The sequence below is a fragment of the Manis javanica genome, chromosome 6 (assembly GCF_040802235.1).
Source record: "Manis javanica isolate MJ-LG chromosome 6, MJ_LKY, whole genome shotgun sequence".
In the NCBI taxonomy this organism is placed as follows: domain Eukaryota; kingdom Metazoa; phylum Chordata; class Mammalia; order Pholidota; family Manidae; genus Manis; species Manis javanica.
In genome coordinates this window covers 91,057,301-91,077,310 of record NC_133161.1, presented here as the reverse complement: position 1 = coordinate 91,077,310, position 20,010 = coordinate 91,057,301, and the positions used below count along the sequence as shown (strand labels likewise).

The 20,010-nt window shown below is 34.9% G+C and overlaps 1 protein-coding gene and 1 non-coding gene across 7 annotated transcripts in view; both read right to left on the bottom strand.

Annotated features, from left to right (window-relative positions):
- BCAP29 (B cell receptor associated protein 29) overlaps window positions 1-20,010 on the bottom strand; it is a 74,172-nt gene that overhangs the window by 46,034 nt on the left and 8,128 nt on the right. For all 6 annotated transcript variants that reach the window (XM_073239041.1, XM_073239036.1, XM_073239039.1 and 3 more), the window contains exons 4-6: window positions 10,301-10,451; window positions 9,068-9,203; window positions 4,536-4,644 (exon numbers count right to left, since the gene is read on the bottom strand). In XM_073239041.1, the coding sequence (XP_073095142.1) occupies window positions 4,536-4,644; window positions 9,068-9,203; window positions 10,301-10,451 (396 nt within the window). The remainder of the gene's footprint in view (window positions 1-4,535; window positions 4,645-9,067; window positions 9,204-10,300; window positions 10,452-20,010) is intronic.
- On the bottom strand, window positions 379-498 carry LOC118971046 (small nucleolar RNA U109). The gene has a single exon (XR_005059298.1). It is a non-coding gene; the product is annotated as a small nucleolar RNA U109 (small nucleolar RNA).

The window sequence follows — 20,010 nt, the reverse complement described above, 5'->3', positions numbered from 1 at the left end:
AAGACAGTTGAGTTTAGGAGAACTTACAACTGGAAAACATGCTCAGGTTGGACTTTGAGAATTTAAGACAGATGGCTCAACAATTCATTTGTAAGGAATTGGAAACATCTCAATTTTAAATTTGTAATGAAAAGTTTGTCTATTTTAATTATGTTCCCTGTTAAATGATGTTGCAATAAATAAATAATTTGAAAGTTCTTTAAAAAACTGCTAAGGGAATGAGAGAGAGAGACAGGGAGGGAAGGAGGGAGGGAAAGAAGGCAGGCAGGCAGGCTGGACACACAGGAAGGAAGGGATGAAGGACAGAAGGAAGAAAAAATAAGCCAGGGTCAAGGAATTTGCCTCAATGTTTTTTTTTTTGTATATTTTCTTTTCTCTTTCTGTAAGAGAAATATACTACTATTAAACTTCTAGTGTAAGACTGGCAGCTCTGAGAACTCCTTTAAAGATGTAACATGTTACAGATATATTCTTTTTTTTGTGTGTGTGTATATTCAATTTTTTCTAAAAGACAGTTTTTAATACAGTAATTACTATGATTAAAATGTATAAAAAATAATGAGGGAGTTATTTATTCAAAATTCAGAAGGGGGGAGATGATTGGGAAGGGACATTAGGCAAGACTTCCTAAGTACTACTAATAAACCTAGTAAGTGAATAAGGAGGTATTGGTACCACTGTTAACATTTTTAGTTATATGTGTGCTTTTCATGCAGTCTTTCATATGTCTGACATATTTTACAATAAAAAGTGAAAAGAAAGCTTATTGTTAGGACATAAAGGAATCTCACAGAACCCAGTTACAGGAAGCACAGTTGGACACTTTGGGAATTGGAAAGTGGCCAGATAGCCTCTGTCTCTTTTCCTCCTGAACCCCCCCATCCCATGTTTCTTCTCTTGCTCAAGTGTATTATTTTTCTGTCTCTGTCAGTTGTCTTTTCTGCTTAATTATCTGCATTTACCTGGCTTGTGACATCTCCACAATGGCAGGACTGATCAGTCCTTGACCTGACTGAGGCTCTTCCAGCTGTCTTGGTCTATGGTACCAGATTTTTGGCAAGAGAACTGGACTGACTTTTGGGCAGACCTTCACCCTGGACTGATGAGCTATAGCTAACATAGCGCACCTTGCTCACAGGGACTGCCCCTTTAAGCCTGTGGGCAGGGGAAGTTCTTAAAAGGTGGTAGACATCTGTAATAATAACATTATCTATAACAGTAAAAGGTTTGAAACAATCTCTAACAGTAGAGATGGGTATTGGTTAAAGAAATTGTGGTTTCTTTTTTTTTTCATTGAAAACCTGTTTCCTCTTTTTTTGTGTGTGTGTGTGTGTCCTTTCTTTTTCATTATTTTTTATTTTTCTATTTTGTTGTCATTAATCTATAATTACATGAAGAACATTATGTTTTACAGATATATTCTTGTTCCTAAAGGAATGAGGAGAAGACATTTCTACATGAAACACTCATTTAAGAAATCATATTGACTTTTACCATTGCCTGGATGAATGTAACGATTTATAAAAATAAATAACCAGTAGCTATCCTGGAAGAGTCCTGTGAAGTCAATCTCCTTGGACATCAGAAGGTTTTCCACTACATATAAGGTCTATTTTTACTATGAGAACTTGTGAATATTTTTATTATGAGAGCTTTGTAGATTTTTCAAGCTTAAGTTCTCATTTTTTTTTCATGTCATTGACTTTTCCCAATTACTCCACATACTGGGATATTAGACTTATTGTTAAACAGATCATTAAAAATGACAGATCAGACCCTTACACCTGACTAAGTTAGCCCTGACTATAAATTAGGTGCTTTGGGATATGCACACTCTCTTTTGGATCACTAGTGTCATATTACTGCACTGAAGCACAGGTAGTTTACTAACTCTGGTCAAAATCTGAGCTGGTGGTTAAAAATTGAAGGAGTTTGGCATCACTGTTAGTGTTCTTAATACCTGCCTTCAGAATGCCACTTTTCCAAATGGGGCTAACAAGCTTAAATAAACATTTGTACTCAGGCTTTATTTCCACTAATGTACTTTGGAGAAAATGTTTCACTTATATCTAAAGAAACACAAGGGTAAAAACTTTATATGCTGGGTAGTCTATTTGCCTCTATTAAAAAATAAACCACATTGTTTTTCTACTCAATGTTCAAATATAAAAGAACTTTCTGAAACATTTCTTGAGCACTGTCAGCTTTAATACCCTCAATTTTTAGAAATCAATGAATATATTTGAATAGTATTATGTACAAAGGACTGTGCTGCTGAATTCATCCAAATCTTGTACTTTCTGTAATTTATTAGTTCTTGCCTTAATTAATTTAATGTTATAAGAACATAGCCAAGGATATACCTCCTTTAGAAACAGAACTTTGATCTTCTCAAGGTCATTAATAATGTTATCTGAAATGATAACTTTGGGTAAATAAAATGTGTTCATAAAATATTACACACCTTGCAGGAACCAAACAGGACATACTCAGACAGTTAAAATCTGTTTTTACCTCAACACTGATTCTCTTTGAAAGTAGCTTTGCAGTCTACACTTCAAACATAGAAGCTGGTATCTCTTATTATTAGATTATAAACACAGCTTATATTATCAAAGAGTTCATCTACTCTGATGAAGTAAGCAATTCAGATGCTGAGTCTCAAGCCTCTGAATTGTGTGTTAAAGAAATACTGAATTTCTTTATATTTCTCTAACAATATCGAGTTAGTGTTATATCTCAAACTTATGAAGTCAAAATGTAGAATATCTCAGAGTTGGGATTTTTGGAAGGTAAAGGAAGAAGAAACTGAACTGGCCAGGGTTAAGAGAAGTATAGCATGGTACATAATGGATTGTCTGTCTTTAATTTTATACCACCCTACTTACAACATTTCTAGAAAAGGAATCCTTGACAGATATGAAAAAAAAAGCATGATTTTAAAACAATTTTTCTTTTTCTTACTAATTAAAGGTATTTTGGAAATAGTCCCTTGCATTATTCAAAAGGATTAGTAGCAATATTTTATGTTGGGTAAAAAAAGAAAACTGTGTCTCTTCTAAAGTGTCTAATGTACAGGGTAGATAAATTACTAATTTATCTTCATATAAATGTTAAAACTTCTTAATCATGTTCAAAATCTTTTGTAATTATAGAACAGACAATAGTACCAACTATGACAAGATTTTGAATTTTGGTGTATACTATACCAACTACATAGTATACCACCTTATCTAGAAGATTTACTTATTTTTTTAACTTACTGCCTCTAAACAATCTTCTTTCACTCTAAATAAGAAGTAGAAAAGTGACTACAGAATTTTGTATCACATGAAATATCATATGAATTTGTTTTTATTACAAGTAAATTATTATAATTTATAAATAAAATTAAATTTATAAATAAGGTTTTTATTATAAATTGAGGTTATTATGAATTAGCTTTTATCTTTGGGCTTTCCATCTCAAATTCAAGTATATTCTGATTAAGTAAACTCTATCCAAACTATTTAAATCGATAACCAATAATAGCAGGCTTTATTGCAGAGAACTTTCATTATACTGAGACCAATTTAAAAAAATCTAAACTTACAAATGGCATAAAACAGGTCCTTGAATCAGTCACTTTAACATTCTCCAATTTACCTCCAATATAAAGTAGTGGAAGAGATATGAAACTGGGAAAGTCTATGCACTGATGATACCTTAACTATGGCTGGTTGAAAGGTTCCCCAGTGTCTGGACAACATCAAGGAATATGTTATATTTAGGAATTTTTTATTTGCAGAAATGCTGCCTAGGGGTCAAGTCACAAACTTTACTCAGTGTTCCCTGGGATGACATTGGACTTGAGATACCTACTTTTTTGTGCTATGCACCTGCAGGCAATAAAAATTTGTTCTTTGACTAAGAATAAAAAATATTATCAGAACTATTTTTCAAAAAACAAAAAAAATGTAGGAGAAGCAGCTTCTTTCAGAGAAATGGAGTTAGGATATTCTATCCCAAGTCCTGACTGCAATGTATTTTTGAATGAGACTTTCAAATTCTCACCCCAGATTCTTGCTTACTCTGTGCTTATCCATCTCTTTCAAGGAATGCTTTCTTTATATCAGGCAGGTATAAGTATTAGGGCTTGAAATAAGCAATATATTTTCTTATAACCAAAACTGTCCCCCTGCTATTACTTTCTTTAAAGAAGCAATATGCCGTGATGGAAAAATGTGCTTCATTTTCCAAAAATGTGTTTACAAGTAATTTTCAGGAACATAGCTCTTTTGCTAAGGCAGGAACATCTCTATTTACAACACAGATCTGAAACACCTACCTGTTTTCTTATATAACAGAGCATGTTTCTTTTGGCTGAAACAATGTTTTATCTTCATATTTGGGCAGGAATTTATAAATAGGTCACCCCTGGCATTTTAGCCAGGAGAACATTTAGCCATTAGTTTTGTTTTAGGGAAAACAATGAAGTGTAACAGCATAAAATATCATGCTACTCTCTCTACTTTGGCACATGCACACAAAATTACCATCTGAAGTCTTCTTTAATTCAGTTTTCAATTTCTCCTGGTCTTCTATTAGTTTTTTATTTTCTGCTTCCAAAATGTGTTCCTCTTCCTTGCCATAGCTTTTCAGGAGCTATCAAAAAAGAAGAGTTATAGAAAGAAGTAAGATTGCAATAAGCCAGACATCCTTCCAGGAAAGTGGCTGAATAATGTATTTAAACTTATTGGTCTTTATTTTATTCTTTGTCCTTTTTAGTATTTTATACTTTTCCACACTGTCCTTTTGCTAACAGAAGCTTGCTACTTTGCAAACACACAAGAGATTTCTTCTTACTATGACTGAAATCTCTGAGATGAAAATAAGAGTTTTGTTGGGTTACAATTAAAATAATATTTTCAAAAGTATTTAGGTATATAACATGAATGTCTTTTCCTCAGTTAAGTGTGTGATGTAAATCTAAGGAAAACAAAACAATTTTGAGGATATTAATTGGAAAGCCGTTATGTTCCCACTGCAGAGATATCTACTCAGATATTTCTATATAGACTATTTAAATATAGATGAATTCATAAGAGAAGAATATAATGTTGTCAGGATGGAGATAGGTGAGTGGAAAATGACAGGGCCATCTTTATGCTTGGAAAATTCTACCTAATTTTCTCTGAATAGTCTCCAAACTACTTTTATTAATCCTTTATACAGATCTTTATATTTTAAAATCTACTTTGGCTTTGAAAACGGTCATTTTATATTTGCAGCGTATCTTGTCTAGGCAAGAAAAATTAAGATTTGAATAGTAAAATATTTGACTAAAATAAAAACAACATGGAGTAAAAATTTCATAGTCTGTATGTCTTGATGGAAACCATCATTGTTAACAGAATTAAGAAGCTGACTCATCCTAATGAAGTTATAAGGAATTTAAGTTACCAAGATGGGCAAATTAATGTTTGGAAAATAAAATACGTATATACCTGGGCACGGGTTTTCTGACTAAAAGGGTAAGAACTTGATAGTGGCAGCTTCCTGAGTCAGGTAAGAAAGCAACTCTGGACAATTTTAAACAGACTGACAGAGAAAAGACTTTCTACTGCAAGGTGGTTCCTCTTCTAATGTAAGCTGGTATATTCAACAAACGAAACTCACAAAGTTCTACAGAGCCTTGGCCATATGCAAATATGCTACAATGCTAGGTGTTATAAGGGATACAAATGTAAGAGAACATGGGCTCTGCTCTCAGGTAACTTCAGTCTAGTGGAAGGGATGAGACAAGAGCATAAAACTGTAGCACAAGATATAGTACTAGACAGTGCTCTTGGGTTATAACAAGACTAGACAGCTCAAGGAGGAATTAAAACACTAATGAATATATTATATAAACCCAGTGAGTTTTCTTTTCTTTTTTTAAGAGTAGAGGACTGAAGTACATAACTTAAATGGATGGAGCCTGATATCTTCAAAAAAGGTTTTAAGAGCAGAAAGAAAAAAATTCTTCAAATCCCTATAAACTTGTTGTGCATTTCAATTTCAAAACAATCCTAGTTGCTACTTCACTGAATTCAGTTTGCACAGTCTCCAGTGATTACCCAAATTGGAAGAGAAGCACTGAGTTGCAGGAATGTTTACACTGACTGCTTGAATTATTATGCCAATGACTTGGAAAAGTTGGATTTGTGTTGGCCTTGTAAGCTAGCTTTCATTACTGCACCTGTAAACTTGTCCAAATTTATTATGTGTAACTCCATGCTGGAGAAAGACCAAGATCCCTGGAATCTGAAATTCACTAGCTACCAGCTACAATAATGCGCATATTCACCATCCAACCACCCTATCTTACCTTGGTAAGTGGCTAGAAAAAAAACTAGTAAGAAGTAAAGCTCCATCACTGTTGTTATTTTAAAGCAGTTAAATTCAAAGTTAATTGGTCTTTCATTATTATTTCACTTCAGTGAAATCAGATAGAAAGGGGTCTCCGGTACCATCTACAAGTCATTTTATAGGACAGCATATGAGGCAAGGGCACAAAACAACATGGTTAAAAGTGTGTGGATCCAAGGGTCAGTCTGCTTGGATTAAAATCTTACTTCTGTCAGTTACTAGCTGAATAATTTTGTGCAAGCCACTTAACCTTTTTGTGTCTCCATTTCCTCATCTGTAAAATGCAGATAATAACAGTACTGACCTCATGGGGTTGTTGCAAAAATTAAGAGTTAATTTAATGCCTTACTTCAAATGAAGCATTTGAAGCAATACTGACATAGTGTTAGCTATGATTTATAATTTTGAAACCCAGGACAGATGAGGTGACTTGCCCCAGGTCTCAATGCTTATTATTGACAGAGTTGGGACTAACACTCAGGTCTTTTGTATTTCAGGGTAGTGTGCTTTAGATTAGATAATGTGCTTTCAATAGCAGATAAAGAGGTGTTTTAGCAATTTCATTTTTCCTTCATTAGTATTTCAAAACTTACATGAAGTATCTTGAAATAGAAGTCATTCCTGACATTCTAATGGCTTTTATTGGTCAATTACACTTTGGTACTGATGGTATTTATGTCCAGCTAATAGATTCTCTCCACTGTGTACTAGCTTTTGCCCAGCATATCTGTGTACCTCTGATGATCTAGGGCCACAGACTTGGTCACAGATAAGTAGAAAGCAGGGGACCAGAATAGCATGGAACCAAAGCAGAAGGAAACAAAAAAGGGATACATTTTGGGGATCAAAGAATCAGTACGCATGAAATAAATTTCCTTGCAAGGGTAACTAGTTTTGAAAATAATTCTAAAAGAAAAATTTAAAAAATGTTTTGAGAAAGACGTTTTTGAAGGATAAGACTAATGTAAGTATATTAATTATCATGTATACGAGAAAAATAATAGTACCAAGACTTTACAGAAACACTTTCCATTGCTTTTCGAGCTTAAGAGTAAGAGGAAAACAACCAAAGAATAAGAAGAAGAAAGCAGTGTTTTATTAGTAGTTACAATTCATTACTCTAACATGATATGGGCATGATTTTAAATCAAGATAGGTACACGCTAAGTCTACAAATGCAAGGCTATGTGCTTTTGAGTTCAGCCATAATATATTAATCAAAGCTTTGAAGGTTTCATTTTTACCATTGTGAAATGAGATCAAAGAAAGGACAGAAAATGAAGCCGATGATATTAAGGTACAAAATAAGGCTGCCTATTCTACTGAAACATTCCAAAAAAGGCATAATGACTTACTGCTTTCTTCTGAATACAGAAATACCAACAACTTGATTTCCCAGAACTGCAATTACTACACAGTTAATCTACCTGACATGTATGGATCAATGCCTTTTCAAAACACACCAAAAGAAAGTAAAAAATAAACTGATGCTTATTCTCCAAAAGTCTGTTTCAAAGATGGTGGTTATAGTCCATTTCCTCAAAGTTTTTGAATTCTGTTTCTATGAAAAAAGTTCTTTACTTTTTTGTTGTAGAAATAAGGCAGACATCATAAGTAGTAAAACATGGCTTTGAAAAGGTCACCATGACACTGTAGCATCAAACACAATTTTTTGCAGTTTTGCCTTATTTAATAGGTTTTAGAAAGTTTTATATTGTACTCTGTGATAGCTAGCTCATGTAGAACTGATGAAAGGTGGTGCTTACGGTTCTTTCTAAAGAGGCTGGCCTTTAGGACTCGAATAAGAATTTAATTCTCTACTATTGGATGCAGTACTTTTTACATAAATATAACTTGGTGTAATATACAACTGACTGCATTTCACTAACTTATAATAGGTAAATAATCCTTGTGCATTATTTTAGGAATGCTTTTGTCAAGAAAGTCTTTTACTCATGGTTCCGTTGATTCTTTTTTGTCATTAGCAAAACTTAGGCTTAATATGAACTGAAAACACTCAAGCTATGAGATCTGATTCCTAAATTTTAAACAGGGGAAAAAAAATACCCAAAATACTCTTGTATCTTTCATTTTTCCATTTGTTTTTAAATTTAAGAGGGAAAACAACATACCTGATTCATTCTTCCTGAATGGCAGGGAAGGACAGCACAAAGTTCTCAAAGAAGTATCAGGAGCATTGCCAAATTAAAGATTTTAAATATTACATGCAGTCAGCAATCTAGCATCAACTACTTTTTTCTCCTTCTTACATAACCATCATTTAAAAGAACATAAACAAACATGTTTAAAAAAGATAATTTAACTGACAAGGAAACAGAGCCACGGAGACTTACAAAGACTTGCTCTAAGTTATAAAATAAAATCAATGGTAGTGAACAAATTAAAATTCATAATCCCAGGACAGTTTTTTTCCTTGAATCATAGGTAGTAGGTCCAACAGGGTATTAATATTCTACGGCAGGAAACTGTGAGCACAAGCAAATCTCAAGTTTAATAAAATGCTTTCGAAACAATCATTCCATAGAACAATATTACAATTTATGGTCATTTTTTGCTTACTAATGTGAAAATATTCTTTTGGATGCTGAAAAATAATGTACTGTTCCTAGGAGATAACCAACAACATTTACACAAATTTTTAAGAAAATTTAAATACCTGTTTCAGTTTTTCATTCTCTTCCATGAATTTTTTGGCAGCCTCATTAGTACTTTCTGCTTCTGTTTTAAACACTCCTTTGATTGACAGTTCCTTTGCCAGCTGAGTAATAAGGCTAAGCAGACGTCTCAACACTCTAAACAAAAAAAATCAGAGTAAAGTGTAACTAGACTAGTCATTAGGCAGTGAGTTTCAGATAAAGATAACTTTGTTATCACTTTATCTTTGTTAGAATACTGGCTTTTGGAATACAGGTTCAATGGTACTTATTATTTTCTTTGTGGAGGCCTTTCACCAGGAGGAACAGAAACAGAATTTCAGACACTGTGGGAAAGCCAGTGAGGTGTTTTGTTTTTGTTTTTTTTTTTGGCCAGCTCAAGATTTGCTATCTAAAGAGCATTGTGTGAAGCTGGCCAAGCCTAAAAACTGCTCATTCACACCTGTTTATGAGTAACTTCCATTGTTAGACATAGTGATTAATATCTTCAAATATTGATTCAACAGTTAGTTACTCTGCTAAGCATTAGAAATTGTTAAATATTAAGCACTGTGGTAGGCACTGAGGACACAACAAGAAATGAGACAAAATCTCTGCTCTCAAGGAGTTTAAGTTCTAGTTGTTCAAGAAGGCAAGATTTAAACAGTATTTAATTACAACCATGAATAATACTAAGAAGGAAAGCATATATACATTCTATGGGAGCATATTATACACCTACCTACTTTTGGGGGTGATGGTCACAGATGGCTTCTCAGAAAGGGGCTGAGGAACAAGCATAAGTTAGCCAGATAAAGAGGGAAGAGAAAAATGTTCCGGTAGAAGGAAAAGCAGGCAAGAAGACCCGGACCCTGAAGCAGGAAGGAGCTAGGTATACAATAAGAACTCAATAAATACCTGTTGCAAGAATGAATGAATGAATGAATGAATGAGCAGTAAAGGTCAGTGTAGGTGGAATGTGGTGCACACATCAGAAAACGGTATGAGAAAAGACTCCAGAGAGACACATGAACCACATCATGCATGGCCTTACCAGATCATTCATGGCCTTACAGACCTATCAAACCTACAAGCCAAAACTAATGTTTTGTTATTTGAATACATCACCTGTGTTCTTTTATGAAGATGTTAGTATACTAAACAATATAGGAAAAAACCCTATAGTATAGGTTTTTTTGAGAAAAAATGAGAAAGGAAACCTCATGTTTTTAAACTGTGTTTTTTTTTTTACTTACAGCCAAAAAAATAATGAAAATCCAGAAATGTAAAGATTTCTTTGAGACCTAAAAAGTTTCATCTGTACATGTTCATAGGCACCAGGTCTGTTGGTTGAGCTTCTTTCAATGGCAGGAGTAGAGGAATATTTCCTTACTTCTCTCACAGCATCTATTCAAGAACAAAAGAAAACATTACTTTCGGCTTTTAAAATATACAATTATTAAAATGGGAAGCCGTTTTAGAATAACTGACCTAACTTTTAATTAATGAACTTCAGGTAGGGACTTTTTTTCTGTCTACAACACCTGGAAGGGTATCAGATGCTCTGTTAAGATACTGGTAGAAAACTTTTAATATAACAGCATTTTTGTTTTTTTACTATTCATCTGTTTTTTAAGTACCATCACTATTCTGTTTCTTATCTCTACTAGCCTTTACTCTTTCTATCCCTAATAGGTTGACAAAAAAAATCAACCTACTGACAGTAACATATAGGTGATATCCCATTACAATCAATTCCAAGAGATTGTCTTACTTCTCTTACTGCACTAGCAATTTATTATACCTATTATTACTTTTACTACTCCTACCTTCTAGAAACCACCATCTACTTTCTGTCTCTATAGAATTGCCGATTCTGGACATTTTATATAAATGGAGTCATATACTAAATGGTCTTTTGTGTCTGGCATCCTTCAATTCGTATAATGTTTTCAAGGTTCATCCATGTTATGACATGTATCAGTACTTCATTCCTTTTTGTGGCTGAATAATACTCCATTGTACAAATATACCAAATTTGGCTTATCCATTCATCAGTTGATGGACATCTGAATTGTTTCTACTTTTTGGCTATTGTGAATAATACTGCTATAAACATTCATATGTACAAGTTTTTGTATTGATGTATGTTTTCATCTCTCTTGGGTATGTATATACCTATGAGTGGAATTGCTGCGTCATCTAGTAACTATTATGTTTAACTTTCTGAGGAACTGCCAAGCTGTTTTTCAAAGCAGCCATCTTACATTTCCACAGTGCATGACGGTTCCCATTTCTTCTCATCCTCATGAACACTTGTTCTTATCTGTTGATTGGAGCCATCCTAGTGGGTGTGCATGGTATTTCATTGTGGTTGTGTTTTGCATTTCCCTATGGGTAATGATGGTGGATATCTTTTTCATGTGCCTATTGACCATTTGTATATCATCTTTGGAGAAACATCTATTTGGATCCATTACCATGTGTAAATTGGGTTCTCTTTTTATTTGTTCCCCAAATGTCCTTTACAGATTTTCTTTTAAAACTGGGAACTACTTAATGGACATTCACTGCATGTATTTATGTCTCTTTAGTCTTTTATATAGAATACTTTTTTTTTAAAGACATTAACTAAAGTGCCAGGCCAACTATTTTATAGAAAGTTCACACATTCTGGATTTATCTGATTGTGGTGTATGCTAATATGTTCTTCTAACTTCCATATTTACAAAAAACTGGAAGTCACGTATAAAGATTTGATTGGATCAAGGTTAACACTACACTTTTGGTAAGAATCCTACATAGCTGATGCCATGTAATGCTAGCTTATCCCACACTTTTTTTTTATTTTTAATTAAGGTATGATTGATATACACTCTTATGAAGGTTTCACATGAAAAAACAATGTGGTTACTACATTTACCCATATTACCAAGTCCCTGCCCATACCCCAATGCAGTCACTGTCCATCAGTGTAGTAAGATGCCACAGATCCACTATGTCCCTTCTCTGTGATACAATGTTCTCCCTGTGATCCCCCACACCATTGTGTATTAAACATAATACCCCTCAGTCCCCTTCTCCCTCCCTCCCCACCCGCCCTCCCACATTCCTCCCCTTTGGTAACCACTAGTTCATTCTTGGAGTCTCTAACTCTGCTGCCATTTTGTTTGTTCAGTTTTGTCTCATTGTTATACTCCACAAATGACAGAAATTATTTGCCATTTGTCTTTCTCCGCCTGGCTTATTTCACTGAGCATAATGTCCTCCAGTTCCATCCATGTTGTTGCAAATGGGAGGATTTGTTACTTTCTTATGGCTGAATAGTATTCCATTGTATATATGTACCACTTCTTCTTTATCCATTCATCTACAGATGGACACGTAGGTTGCTTCCATATCTTGGCTATTGTAAAAAGTGCTGCGATGAACATAGGGATGCATGTCTTTTTGAATCTGAGAAGTTGTATTCTTTGGGTATATTCCAAGGAGTGGGATTCCGGGGTCAAATGGTATTTTTATTTTTAGTTTTTTGAGGAACCTCCATATTGCTTTCCACAATGGCTGAACTAGCTTACATTTCCACCAGCAGTGTAGGAGGGTTCCCCTTTCTCCACATCCTCGCAAACATTTGTTGTTCTTAGTCTTTTTGATGCTGGCCATCCTTACTGGTGTGAGGTGATATCTCATTGTGGTTTTAAATTGCATTTCCCTGATGATTAGTGATGTGGAGCATCTTTTCATGTGTCTGTTGGCCATCTGAATTTCCTGTTTGGAGAACCATCTCTTCACATCCTCTGCCCATTTGTTAATTGGGTTATTTGCTTTTTGGGTGCCGAGGTGCATATATAAGTTCTTTATATATTTTGGATGTCAACCCCTTGTCAGATATGTCATTTGAAAATATATTCTCCCATACAATAAGATGCCTTTTTGCTTTGTTGATGGATGTCCTTTGCTGTACAAAAACTTTTTAGTTTGATGTAGTCCCATGAGTTCATTTTTGCTTTTGCTTCCCTTTCTCGAGGAGATGGGTTCAGGAAGAAGTTGCTCATGCTTATATTCAGGAGACATTTGCCTATGTTGTCTTCTAAGAGTTTTATGGTTTCATGACTTACATTTAAGTCTTTGATCCATTTCAAGTTTACTTTTGTGTATGGGTTAAACAATAATCCAGTTTCATTCTCTTGCATGTAGCTGTCCAGTTTTGCTAAGCCCAGTTGTTGAAGAGCCTGTCATTTCCCCTTTGTATGTCCATGGCTCCTTTATCATATATTAATTGACCATATATGGTTGGGTTTATATCAGGGCTCTCTAGTCTGTTCCATTGGTCTATGGGTCTGTTCTGGTGCCAGTACCAAATTGTCTTGATTTCTGTGGCTTTGTAGTAGAGCTTGAAGTTGGGGAGTGTAATTCCCCCTGCTTTATTCTTCCTTCTCAGGATTGCTTTGGCTATTCGAGGTCTTTTGTGGTTCCATATGAATTTTAGGACAATTTTCTCTATTTCTTTGAAGAATGCTGTTGGCATTTTGATAGGGATTGCATTGAATCTATAGATTGCTTTAGCCAGGATGGCCATTTTGACAATATTAATTCTTCCTATCCATGAGCATGGGATGTGTTTCCATTTATTGGTATCTTCTTTAATTTCTCTCATGAGTGTCTTGTAGTTTTCAGAGTATAGGTCTTTCACTTCCTTGGTTAGGTTTATTCCTAGGTATTTTATTCTTTTTGATGCAATTGTGAATGGAATTGTTTTCCTGATTTCTCTCTCTGCTAGTTCATTGTTAGTGTATAGGAATGCCACAGATTTCTGTGTATTAATTTTGTATGCTGCAACTTTGCTGAATTCAGATATTAGATCTAGTAGTTTCGGAGTGGATTCTTTAGGGTTTGTATGTACAATATCATGTCATCTGCAAACAGGGACAGTTTAACTTCTTCCTTGCCAATCTGGATGCCTTTTATTTCTTTGTGTTGTCTGATTGCCGTGACTTGGATCTCCAGTACTATGTTGAATAGAAGTGGGGAGAGTGGGCATCCTTGTCTTGTTCCTGATCTTAAAGGAAAAGCTTTCAGCTTCTCGCTGTTAAGTATAATGTTGGCTGTGGGTTTGTCAGATATGGCCTTTATTATGTTGAGGTACTTGTCCTCTTTACCCATTTTGTTGAGAGTTTTTATCATTAATGGATGTTGAATTTTTTCAAATGCTTTTTCAGCATCTATGGAGATGATGATGTGGTTTTTGTCCTTCTTTTTGTTTATGTGGTGGATGATGTTGATGGATTTTTCCAATGTTGTACCATCCTTGCATCCCTGGCATAAATCCAACTTGATCATGATGGATGATCTTTTTGATGTATTTTTGAATTCGGTTTGCTAATATTTTGTTGAGTAGTTTTGCATCTATATTCATGAGGGATATTGGTCTGTATTTTTCTTTTTTTGTGGTGTCTTTGCCTGGTTTTGATATTAGAGTGATGCTGGCCTTACAGAATGAGTTTGGAAGTATTCCCTTCTCTTCTATTTTTTGGAAAACTTTAAGGAGAATGGGTATTAGGTCTTCACTAAATGTTTGATAAAATTCAGGAGTGAAGCCATCTGGTACAGGAGTTTTGTTCTTAGGTAGGTTTTTGATTACCAGTTCAATTTCATTGCTGGTAATTGGTCTGTTTAGATTTTCTGTTTCTTCCTTGGTCAGTTTTGGAAGGTTGTATTTTTCTAGAAAGTTGTCCATTTCTTCTAGGTTTTCCAGTTTGTTAGCATATAATTTTTCATAGTATTCTCTAATAATTCTTTGTATTTCTGTGGTGTCCGTAGTGATTTTTCCTTTCTCATTTCTGATTCTGTTTATGTGTGTAGACTCTCTTTTATTCTTCATAAGTCTGTCTAGGGGTTTATCTATTTTGTTTATTTTCTTGAAGAACCAGCTCTTGCTTTCATTGATTCTTTCTATTGTTTTATTCTTCTCAATTTTATTTATTTCTGCTCTAATCTTTATTATGTCCCGCCTTCTACTGACTTTGGGCCTCATTTGTTATTCTTTTATAGTTTCAATAATTGTGAGTTTAGACTGCTCATATGGGATTGTTCTTCTTTCTTGAGGTAGGCCTGTATTGCAATATACTTTTTTCTTAGCACAGCCTTGGCTGCATCCCACAGATTTTGCAGTGTTGAATTACTGTTGTCATTTGTCTCCATATATTGCTTGATCTCTGTTTTTATTTTGTCATTGATCCATTGGTTATTTAGGAGCATGTTGTGAAGCCTCCATGTGTTTGTGGGATTTTTCATTTTCTTTGCGTAATTTATTTCTAGTTTCATAGCTTTGTGATCTGAGAAACTGGTTGGTACAATTTCAATATTTTTTAATTTACTGAGGCTTTTTGTGGCCTAGTATTTTTGAAAATGTTCCATGCGCACTTGAGAAGAATGTGTATTCTGTTGCTTTTGGGTGTAGAGTTCTGTAGATGTTTGTTAGGTCCATCTGTTCTATTGTGTTGTTCAGTGCCTTTGTCTCCTTACTTGTCTTCTGTCTGGTTGATCTGTCCTTCAGAGTGAGTGGAGTGTTGAAGTCTCCTAGAATGAATGCATTGCATTCTATTTCCCCATTTAATTCTGTTAGTATTTGTTTCAAATATGTGGGTGCTCCTGTGTTGGGAGTATAGATATTTGTAATGGTTATATCTTCTTGTTGGATTGACCCCTTTATCATTATACAATGTCCTTCTTTGTCTCTTGTTACTTTCTGTGTTTTGAAGTCTATTTTGTCTGATACAAGTACTGCAACTCCTGCTTTTTTCTCTGTTAGTTGCATGAAGTATCTTTTTCCATCCCTTCACTTTTAGTCTGTGTATATGTCTTTGGGTTTAAAGTGAGTCTCTTGCAGGCAGCATATAGATGGGTTTTGTTTTTTTATCCATTCAGTGACTCTATGTCTTTTGATTGGTGCATTCAGTCCATTTACATTTAGGGTGATTATCGATAGTTATGTACTTATTGCCATTGCAGGCTTTAGATCCGTGGTTACCAAAGGTTCAAGGTTAGTTTCCTAACTAAGAGTCTAACTTAACTCACTTAAGATGCTGTTACAAATACAATCTAAAGGTTCTTTCCTTTTTCTCCTCCTTTTTCTTCCTCCTCCATTCTTTATATATTAGGTATCATATTCTGTATTCTTTGTCTATCCCTTGATTGACTTTGGGGGTAGTTAATTTAATTATGTATTTGCTTAGTGATTAGCTGTTCTACTTTCTTTACTGTGGTTTTATTTTCTCTAGTGACAGTTATTAAACCTTACTCTTCCATCTATAGCAGTCCCTCCAAATAGACTGTAGAAATGGTTGTGGGAGGTAAATTCTCTCAGCTTTTGCTTATCTGGAAATTGTTTAATCCCTCCTTCAAATTTAAATGATTATCTTACCGGATAAAGTAATCTTGGTTCCAGGCCCTTCTGCTGCATTAAACAACACATCATGCCACTCCCTTCTGGCCTGTAAGGTTTCTGCTGAGAAGTCTGATGTTAGCTTGATGGGCTTTCCTTTGTATGTGATCTTATTTCTCTCTCTCTAGCTGCTTTTAACAGTCTGTCCTTATCCTTGATCTTTTCCAATTTTATTACTGTATGTCTTGGTGTTGTCTTTCTTGGGTCCCTTGGGTTGGGAGATCTGTGGATCTCCATGCCTGAGAGACTATCTCCCTTCCCAGACTGGGGAAGTTTTCAGCAACTACCTCTTCAAAGACACTTTCTGTCACTTTCTCTTCCTCTTCCTCTTCTGGTATCCCTATAATGTGAATATTGTTCTGTTTGGATTGGTCACACAGTTCTCTCATTATTCTTTCATTCTTAGAGATAGTTTTTTCTCTCTGTGCCTCAGCTTCTTTGTATTCCTCTTCTCTAGTTTCTACTTCATTTATTGTCTCTCCACTGTTTCCAACCTGCTTTTAATACCCTCCATCATGCTCTTCAGTGATTGGATCTCTGATCTGAATTCATTCGAGTTCTTGGATATCTTTCCTTACCTCCATTAGCATGTTGATGATTTTTATTTTGAACTCCCTTTGAGGAAGAGTCGTAAGCTCCATATCATTTAAATATTTCTCTGGAGTTATATTAATTTTACACTGGACCAGGTTCCTTTGGTGTTTCATATTTGTATATGGCGCCCTCTAGTGTCCAGAAGCTGTAGTCACTGGAGCTGCTCAGCCCCTGAAGCAATGTCGGGGGTCACAGGGGAGTGGTACTGGTGCTTGGGGGGAGCAAAGAGCTGTTCCCTGCTTCCCAGCTGCTGTGCCTGTCTCCACTGCCTGAGCCAGTGGGCTGAGCACACAGGTATAAGCTTTTGTCCTAGAGCAGCCAGATATGGATCCCTGCTTTCCACAAGCAGCTGGAATCTCAGTCTCTCCAGGAATTCTGCCTGTACTAGTTTTCCAACCCGGTAATCATGCGAGTATCATGAAAGCACCATGGAATGTAGGGTTGTGTTCCCACAGCAGATCTCCGGAGCTAGGTATTCTGCAGTCCCAGGCCTCCACTCCCTCCCTGCTCCATTTCTCTTCCTCCCACAGGTGAGCTGGGATGGGGGAAGGGTTTGGGTCCTGCCTGGCCACAGCTTTAGTACGTTACCCTGTTCCAGGAGGTCTGCTCTTTTCTCCAGGTGTGTGCAGTCTGGTATAGTCCTCTTTCCTGTTGCTCTCTCAGGATTAGTTGCGCTAATTATGTTTTCTAATTGTATACAGTTTTAGGAGGAAACCTCTGTTTCTCCTCTCATGCCGCCATCTTTAATCCAATTCCTATCCCACACTTTTTCATGCCAAAGTTTATTACTTGGTTAGGATGGTATATTAAGAGTACTCCAGAGAAAGAGAACCATACTCCAGAGAATGTATAAATACACACACACAAACACACACACACACATGTGTGTGTATATATATATTTATATACATATGAATATAAATATATATACAAAGTAAATCTATGTATATAAATAGATATGTACATACAAGCATACACATGTTTCTATGTATGTTTGTGTGCATGTGTGTATATATATACAGAGAAAGACAGGGAGAGAAAGGGAGAAAGAGTTATTATTTATTTTAAGGAACTAGGTCACATGCTTGAGATATTAATTCACATATTATCAAAGGCTTGGTAAGTCTAAAGCCCACAGAGTAGTTTGGAAGGCTAGAGATGGCAGGGAAGAGTTACAGTTGGAGTCCAAAGGCCATCTGCTGGCAGAACTTCTTCTTGCTCAGAAGAGGTCAGTTTTTATTATATTAAGACCAACTGATCTGATGAGACCTATCCACATTATGGAGAGTAATCTGTTTTACTTGAAGTCTACTTATTCAAATATTCATCTTACCAACAAAACAAAACAAAACACCTTCACAAAAACTGAATAACAATGATGTTTGATCAAGTATCTGGGCAATCATGACCCAGTTGAATTGACACATAATATTAACTACCAAAGAGTTTAATCAGTGGATTCTGGGTTTTTCCACCATAAAGGTTCTGTATTTCCCTTTGCAACTAGACAGCAATTTTTTTCCTTTTAGTCTAGAAATATGATAGTGTGAGTCCCTCAATTTTGTTCTTTTTTAAGATTGTCATGGCTGTCATGAATTCTCATCTTTCCACATAAATTTTAGAAGGAAGTTTGAAAATACTGGTTGGGATTTTTACTGAGAGTGTGTTGAATTCAGATTGTTTGAGGGAGAATAAAACATTGTAATAATTTTGAGTTTCCCAACTGATGAAAATACCTTAATTTATTTTTAACATACTCAATTTCTTCCAGCACTGTTTTTGTAGTTTCAGGAAGTTTCATATTTTATGCATTTTTTATAATGTTCACTTCTAAGGTTTTTATACTTCTTACTGAACTTATAAAAAGAATTTTAAAAATTTCATTTTTAGTTGCTCACTGCTTATAGCATAGAAATACAATCAATTTTTATATATTGACCTTGTATTTTGTGATGTCACTATATTCACTTCCTTGACATAGTAGCTTTCTTTTAGGTACTCTAGGATTTTCTACATAAACAATTATGTCATCTACAAATAAAGACTGTTTTACTTCATTACTTGTAATTTTTATGCTTTATTTTATCCTGGTTTGGAAATCTATTACTTAACTGAATAAAAATGTGAAAGTAAACATTTTTGCTTTGCTCCCAGTCTTATGGGAGAAACTTTCAATATTTAATCATATGACACTAGCTCTAATTTTTTTATTGATGCTTTTCATCAGAATGAGGAAGTTTCCTTTTATTCCTAATATGCTAACTTTAAAAAAAATCATGAATATTCTTAACATCATTGATTTTAACCTCTTTTCTTTTTCTTATAAAGTCAAACTAAATTGTCCTCTAAGTAATGATATACTGATATCCCAATTATCAATACATTTTTCACTGTATTTTTGATTTATTGTGTTTTCATTATTTTTCTATAAAAAAAAATTTCTAATTTCCCTTTGAGTTCCTTGACCCATGGGTTATTGACTTGGTTATGTGTCTTGTCTAATTTCTAACATGGCGTTTTTCCAGATATGTCCTAAATTTCTCATTTACATACTCTGCATGAGTTCAGTCCTTTGTAATTTAATGAGACTTGCTTTATGGCCCAGAATATATCTTGGTGACCACAGTATAGTGTATTCATGTGCCCAGAATCATGGCAAAGATTATGTATATTCTACAGCTGTTGGGGAAGACTTGATTTTTACAGTTTTTTTTTAGTGTGGGACTTCTTTTATTTTCAGTTACAGTAAATTCCTAACTACTGGGACACAGTTTCTATTCCCAAGGACTAGCCTTCGGTGATTTTAGTGGAAAGGCCAAGGACTTTCCCAAATTCCTTTAACATGATGGGACTTAAACTCCAAACCTTGTTTCTCCCTGGTGGGAACCAGCTAAAATTTCTGCTCAGCTCTTTCAGCATTCTAGCTGC